This window comes from Sinocyclocheilus rhinocerous, unplaced genomic scaffold (assembly GCF_001515625.1).
Source record: "Sinocyclocheilus rhinocerous isolate Xijiao unplaced genomic scaffold, SAMN03320098_v1.1 scaffold1599, whole genome shotgun sequence".
Classification (NCBI taxonomy): Eukaryota; Metazoa; Chordata; class Actinopteri; order Cypriniformes; family Cyprinidae; genus Sinocyclocheilus; species Sinocyclocheilus rhinocerous.
The window spans coordinates 71,560-79,575 of NW_015662191.1; the positions used below are offsets into that span (position 1 = coordinate 71,560).

Here is an 8,016-nt window from a genome sequence, read left to right on the forward strand (position 1 = left end):
ATAGAGCAAGCTAGTGTTAGAGGCCTTTTTTGCTTTTGTTAATTGTATAATAAATAAAAATAACACAAATAGATAGAATACAAAAAGATTAGAGAAGCTAGTGTTAGTTAGTTCGTTTTTAGTTAGTTTTTTTTTTTTTAAAGAAAACAAGCAGTTAGTAAATGAATAGGGTGCAAGTCTAAAAGGAGCAAGTTTTTTTTAAAGAATATAATTAGAATAGAGATTGCTAGAGTTAGAGGGTCAAATAAATAGAATAGAAAAAAAATAGAAACCTAGTGTTTGTTTGTTTTTTGTTGTTGTTTTTTTTAAATAAAAAAATATATAAAAAAAGAAGCTAAATATAGATAAAGTAGAATTAAAATAGAATAGAACGTGTTATAGTTAGAGGGTCAAATAAAGGTGGAACAGATGTGTTTTAGTCGTTTCTTGAAGATGCTTAAGGACTCAGCTGAGTTGGGCAGGTCATTCCACCAGGAGGGAACAGTTAATGTAAAAGTGATTTTGTATATTTTTGTACAATAAAGCGACATTCACTTGCAGAACGCAAGCTTCTAAAGGGCACATAACTCTGAAGTAATGAATTTAGGTAAAGGGGTGCAGAGCCATTGGTGGTTTTGTAGGAAAAAATTTTGTGAATGTTAATTTGGTTACACATGTGCACATCATATTTTGAGCAAGTATTAATTTTGATACTATTCTGACTCCATAACTGTACACTCGCAAGTATGATTTTGGCTTTAAATTGGCCAAAAATTAACTGTACTGTTCTAACTTGTGAATAGAAACTGAACAGATTGTTTTTTTAATCTATTTAATGTATCCTTTGCAAATAAAAGTACCACTTTCTCTCAGAGACAAAATTTCATAGTGATTCTAAACTTGTGTAAGAAAAAAAAAACTGCTAAGTATAGTCTAGTCCACCAGTGTGAACAATCCACATATTAGATAATTTTTTTGTGAAAGACCATTATATCTTGACAAATATGACTCCCTAGTCCAGTCTTGGGGAAAAAAACAAAAACAAACTACATGTTGGAGCAATTAATAGTCAGTCAAGTGTTAACAAAGAAAGTCTGTGGAGTTACGCAATAGACATGGCTAAGTGATTATATCTGAACTGTCTGTCTGGACAGCAGGAGACACTCTGAGGACGGGAGTACTGTGTATGATGCATCAAAACATCTCAACATTTTGAAACATGAAAAAACAAACCAAAAGTTTTAAATGTTACATAAATACATAAAATTTAAAATGTTACAAAAGACTTATTTAGCTAATACAACTTTAACTTCAGATGAAACAAGACAAACGGATACTATTTTTATTACAATCAAGCATATTTGCCCCCAATTCTCATCACAATTAAAAAACAACAACAACAAAAAACATTAAAGGGGTCATATGATGCTGCTAAAAAGAACATTAGTTTGTGTATTTGGTGTAATGAAATGTGTTTATGCGGTTTAAAGTTAAAAAAACACATTATTTTCCACATACTGTACATTATTGTTTCTCCTCTATACCCCGTCTTTTTGAAACGCGTCGATTTTTACAAAGCTCATCGGTCTGTTTTAGTCTAACGTTACTCTCCCAGGTTCAGTAAACAGTACTCCATAAAATGTGCTGCACACATCTGGATATTTCCCACATAGTGAGGTAGTTATGTGGGGGCGTGTTAGAACGAGCCGTTTTAGGTAGGTGTGGCTGACTCTTAACTTTTATAAAGAATATCTCTTTGGATTTGAGACTTTAGTCTTTGCAACTTTACAGATCTTCTTTATGCACCAAGAGCTTGTAACACTCCAAAGAGAAAGGAAAAATTGAAATCTCATCATATGACCCCTTTAAAATATCTTTTAAGGTGATATATGACCAAGACCTTTCTTGACAGGCTTAGTGAGATTCACCTCATCTTATGAAGTCAATGCATGATGGATGGCACACAGATTAATAAGGGATGAAAGCTCTTACCAGTTCTCCAAAGTGTTTCATGGCATACTCCAGAACTCCTGATGCTGCCTCTGGCTGCTGGAGCTTATTATTGATGCTAAAACGAATGAATGCAATGTTTAGTGCACACTCTAAATCTTTAATACAGCAAATATGATCACAGAAATTGAGATTAGCTACAACCAACAATAAAAAAAAAATTTAATAAAAAATCATGAGCCCAAAACAACACGTACTTGTATGACTGTATAGACTCATTCAGAGACCTTGTGGTATAGTCTAAAATATGACTGAAGTTCATCCATGCAATACAATTTTCTGAAAACGAGCATGCATTCTACACAAGTTTATAACACTAAAAAACAGTAGAATCTCCAAGCAGATGAGCAATTAGCCAGTATATTCGCACAATAAATGGCCTGTCAAATATTTTACTTTTATATTTATGATCCTTCTAATGACCGATTAAAAATCTTCCCATCTGGAAGCACTTGTGTAATGTCAGTCTGAAGTGTTCTATGACTGCCAGACTTGCCAATACATCTGCTTTTACAGGGGTAAGGGAATCCCAGCGAAAGCAAATGCTGCCATAATTTCAAAAAAACCATACAAAACCAATTAATAAAACAATATTTCTAACACATTCCAAAACCACTAATGTTACCAGCAACACAAAAAGAAACAGCATTTATGATACAATAAACCCCCTGAATACTTGACAGAATAATCAAACAAGTACTTTTTGGGTCTACATATCTCTTTGTGTGTCCTCAGAATGCCTTGTTGTCAAAGTGTTTTACGGAGTTTGCATTCGGCAGATATAGATCCATTCGTTAAAATGTGTGATGGCAGACAATTTAATTTGCTAACATATCTTTGCAATGCTTCTGCATATCAGCATATTTTGGAAACTTTTAGCCAGCATAGTCTATAGCTGCTTTGTACATAGTTTGGTGAAGACTGGCGAACAGCCTAAGACGAGTTTGAAGAAGTAGGTTTTAAGAAAATCGAAAATAGCGCAAACATTTTCATGCCGGAAATGGAAATAAAAGGTATACGTTTTGTAGATTACGACTTAAGGATTTTGGGAAAAGCCCTTACGATTTCAGAGTGATGAACCACCAAGTTTGGTATCGCTTTTTTTTTTTTGCGGGGCCAGATGAAACGTGAAATGTACAGAAATGGTCAAAGTAATCTCAGTAACTAATAGAGTCACACAATTCTGGTTTAACTAAGAATAAAATTTTTTTCTTTGCTTAAAATGGAGGTCACGATTCTCTCACAACTGATGATAAACGGTCATTATTTGCATAATACATAATGAATTTGATTTGACAGCCCTAGTTTGAGAAATTATGATTTTACAATTAAACACTGGTGCTACTTTTGAGAACCCGAGTACTTCTGCCATCTCTATTTATCACTGTATTGGCTACAAGAAGGCCCTTTTCCACGTCAGTAACGTATGCAATTACCGAGAGAGAACCCTGAATGGAACATTTGCACTTTTGCCCATAAGCCTTTACAGTAGCTGTCTCTTTCCTGCTTTTTAAAAGCCCTTGGGGGCAACATACTTGCTAGGTGAGCTCAAAATAAATGTTCTGACACTCAGCGGAGAAAGTGGGAAAGAGCAAAAAACAAGCTAGAAAGTAAGTATTGGTGTTGCTTCCTATGATAAATTATTTGACTTCACCAGTTTAAACATGTCACTCACTGTCATAATAGAAAATAATTGATTTGATAGATAAATACACAGGAAAGGCACACATAGAAGCTGCTCAAGTCTACATAAATTCCACAATACATTTGAACCTACAGGCTTGAACAAAAGTTATTTCAAACAGAAGAGAGAGAGAAAAAAGACTAAAAGACTACCTGAATGCATCTAGTAATGGTTTGGAAAGCTGTTGGTGTTTTATATTTGCCAGAAAACAAAGTCATGTTTACAAGTTCCCAGGCAGCTCCAATGAGCACTTCCAAAAAACTAGAGGATTCGATATACTGCACAGAGTCTTGTTTGAAAAACTTACAAATAATCTGTAATCTCTTGCTATTGCCATTGCATTAATGGCTCCAGCGATTCAACTCTGCTGAAATAATTTGCTGTCCAACTGGAAATTCACTTCCATTTTGTTAGAAAATATTGAAGGCAGTTGTTGGGGGCGAGACTCACGGCCATGAGCTACTTTCAAAAAGAACTGACAATCTACTGTCCTGCTCTCCTGCTCACAAACAACACAACTAACAAGTTGGTTATTAGCATGCATATTACTAGCACATTGGTTGTTTGTGCACTCATGAAGCACATATGATGCCTTATTCAGCATGACCATATTCTAGATCCCTTAACCCTACCCAATAGCTACTCCCTTACTATCAATAAGTAGTAATTAGGAGTTTATTTAGGGAAAACTCTTAGTGAATCTAAATGAATCTGAAATGATACTGTGCCAGCTTTACAGTCCTCTGTCTCTTTACACTTTCATTGTGTTTTAGTATTGTTTTCTAGTAGGGATGCACAGTATTGGATTTTTACATATATCCAATATGCCAATATTTTTTAACTCATTTTGGCATATAGCTGATACCGATGATTTTGATGCAAAATTCACTTTTACATGTTGTTTGAACTGAAATTTGTCTTGGCCGTGTGTGTACACAAACCACCCTATAATGATAAAAATCCACCCAGTGTTTTTTTTTTTTTTTTTAATCCCAATAAATTATGAGATCTCAGATCAAGCCATTCACAGATTCTTGGCAGAGTGACATCACACATGCCAAGTCCCCTCCCACGATTGTTGATTGACATTGGCATTTTAGCACATGAGTGACCTGTCAAGAGTCCGCCAGACGCAGTGGATTACTTGTTTTTGAAGGGAATGCAATCTACCTAAATGTGTCAATGCTCGCGCAAATCATTCGTGATCCAGCTTCACCTACAGAAGAAGTGAGTATAAGGTTTTTTTTAATAAATCTTTGCAAATCACCTTACCCAATAATGTGCTAGTTAACAAGCTAGCAATGCGGCTAAAATTTACGGTCTCATGAATACAGCTAGTCACCCCATGGAAGAGAGGGGCGGGGTGAGCAGAGCTCATTAGCATTTAAAGAGACATGCACCGAAATGGGACGCTGTGAACAGAACTGTTTTTGACAAGGTAAAAAGGGTGTTTTTTTAGATGACCATTGAGAAATTTTAACCAAAGTTATAAAGTATTAGTATGGTGTAGACTTTTCATTAAGACCCTAAAGAATCATATCAACTTGCATACGATGACCCCTTTAAAGTTATTTTTATAATGAGAGTACATTGAAAGCATTGAAAATAACTAATAAAATAAATCACTGCTGTTTATTTTTCATAATCTGTTTGAAAAATATATTACACATTAAATAATAAATCTGTATATAAAGCTATTTAATTGGTTATGTGTCATGTTTGTGATTTTTATTCATGTACGCTATAGCTTCTGCCCTTTCAAGGGGTCATAAACTGAGAAACTAAAATTCCCTTGATCTTTTGACATATAAGAGGTCATTGTACTATGAAAACATCCTAGAAGTTACAGAACTCAAAACTTTTTGTTAGTCTAAAAACAGCTTATATTGAAGCCAGTCTGCCAAAACGACAGCTTGTGGAATGTTCTACTCTGTGATGCAATAGTGTGGCTAAACACCGCCTCTGCAGAAGATCAACGCCTGCTTCTACATTGCTGCCTGTTTAGCCCCGCCCACAGATTCGTGCATGCAGTGTTTACGAGAGAGGCGAATGCGCAGGTCTACGCAGAAACCAACGATAAAGATGGCTCCGAACACAACAAGTTGCTGTGCAGTAGAGGTCTGCGCGGGACTGTTTTTTCAGTCCCGCTCCCGCAAGGTTCTATTCCGCACCCACCCGCTCCCACTATATATTCACTCTTTGTTCACCCGCTGTCCGCTTAGAATAATTTTCTTCCCGACCCGACCGTTCCCGCTAAATTTAGATCTCGTTTCCAGAATCTCACGTTTACATTTCCTCTACTGAAAAAAAGACATAGGCTAACAAATAAATGCACATGCTGTACACAGACCACGCAAATAAAACGCGTGGCGCAGAAAGCATGCGTGCAGCGCGTGCATAACAGTCCGAGTGCAGGTTCCCTCTACTGTGCAGTGCCAAGTTGTGAAAAACAGTCTTTGCATTGCCTTCCTTCTGATGCTGACATTAGAAAAGAGTGAATGAACTTTATTTTGAATGAAGATCCAGACCACATCAGTAAGAACTCGGTCCTTTGTTCACTTCATTTTACTACAGATTTGTTTACAAACAAGGCACAATTCGACACAGGATTTTCAGAAAGATTTAAAGTACATTTACATTTACATTTAGTCATTTAGCAGAGTAAAGCAAAGTAAAAGACGATGCTGTGCCAACTATATTGGATCCAGCAGTAATGTCGCCACACACAAAACAGAGGCAGCTCATGACCCATTTAAATCAAAATAGATGATTTTATGACATCAATTAATGCTTTATTTATTCACAAATACAAGTATCTCTGAGTTATTTGTGTATTTTACTTTTCATTTGATTACAAACGGGCCTATAGCATCCCCTAAATAAATAAAATGCCTTACTGGACACTAAGGAACCCATATTAGGACCCGGGGAAGGCTGTTGTTGTTGCTGCACGTGCTCGTGATTGTTGACTCTATCGCACACTGGACGCATAATTCTGTACATACATTCTCAAATGAAATGCTGTGATGCAAAACAGTGAATCTAATCATGCTTCAGGCAAAGGTTTGCTTCAAGAATGACCACACTGGTGACATGATCTTATCACTAGCACACCTTGAGCACATGTGAGTTATTTGTCTTATCGGCATAGTTTTTCATATCGGGGCGATGCCGATGTTTACATTTTAAGCCTTTATCGACCGATTCTGATAACGTTCCGATAATATCATGCATCCTTATTTTCTAGTATACAAACTGAAGCCCAGAAATGCTCTTTTATAACCAAAGAAACCAATCAAAATTGTCTGCAGATCTGCAACTCATTAAAAACTGGAACCACAATCATGAAGCCATCACGGAACAGAAGAGTTTGGTTCTTGACAAGCGAGACAATTCCACATGAAATAAATATTTACTTCATAATTTGTAATTCAGAAACTCAAAGCCCTGCCTAATTGAAGAGCTTGCAGACAGAAGGAGAAGATCTAAGAACATATGGGGTTTGACCTCTCTTAGATGAGATTCCAAGTTACATTAATATCTTTGCTTTTCTTTGTAAAAGCCTGAAATGAGTTATCTTAGGGATATTAAAGCACTACAAAGTTGTTGTCTTATCGATATATTACTCTCTGGATGTCTGATGTTCTCTTTACTTTACTTTATGTATTATTGTTTGATTGTTTTTTTCCTCACATTTCTGATGTTTATTGTAAAGTGTCCTTGAGCTCTGGAAAGGCGCTATATAAATAAAACTTATTATTATTATTATTACAAAGGGCCTGCCATATTGTATTATTTCCTCAGTTTATTTTGCAATGGCAAACTGCAACATTATGAAATGTCTTCACCTGTCAACACCAAGTATTTTCAAAACCATTTTAGTCTACCATAAAACCATTATACTACATTGGCTGCTTTTGGCAAACCCTGCTGACCCTGGTCACTTGCTGGTCAGGACTGGTCACCTGTTTATTGTCTGGCTACTAGTTTCTCTCTGTAGCTCATCAAAGACACTTTTCCACTAACATTTTTAATTTACTTTTAACTCAAGAATGTTACTTTAAACTTGAACAACACAAACTTTAAATTGTAGTGTATGTTTGTATCATTAAAATGTATTACATAAATCTTCTTGCTGACTACTGTTCTTGTAAAAGTTTGGCTGAATTCAGTAAATATAAAAATTAAAACTGCATGTTTTTGTGTGGCAGAAGTGTGGAATGAAGATATTGTCCATATTTGCTGTATGGTATGAAATAATTTAGCATGCCTACAATAATGTGCAATGGTAAACCTTCTCTATCTCTAGTTAAATACAACGGGCAAATTATGTCGGTTCTGGG

General features: G+C 35.7%; 1 protein-coding gene across 1 annotated transcript in view; it reads right to left on the minus strand.

Annotated features, from left to right (window-relative positions):
• Positions 1-8,016, minus strand: part of mtor (mechanistic target of rapamycin kinase) — a 134,641-nt gene that overhangs the window by 58,358 nt on the left and 68,267 nt on the right. The window contains exon 30 of the mRNA XM_016538036.1: positions 1,972-2,047. Within this exon, the coding sequence (XP_016393522.1) occupies positions 1,972-2,047 (76 nt within the window). The remainder of the gene's footprint in view (positions 1-1,971; positions 2,048-8,016) is intronic.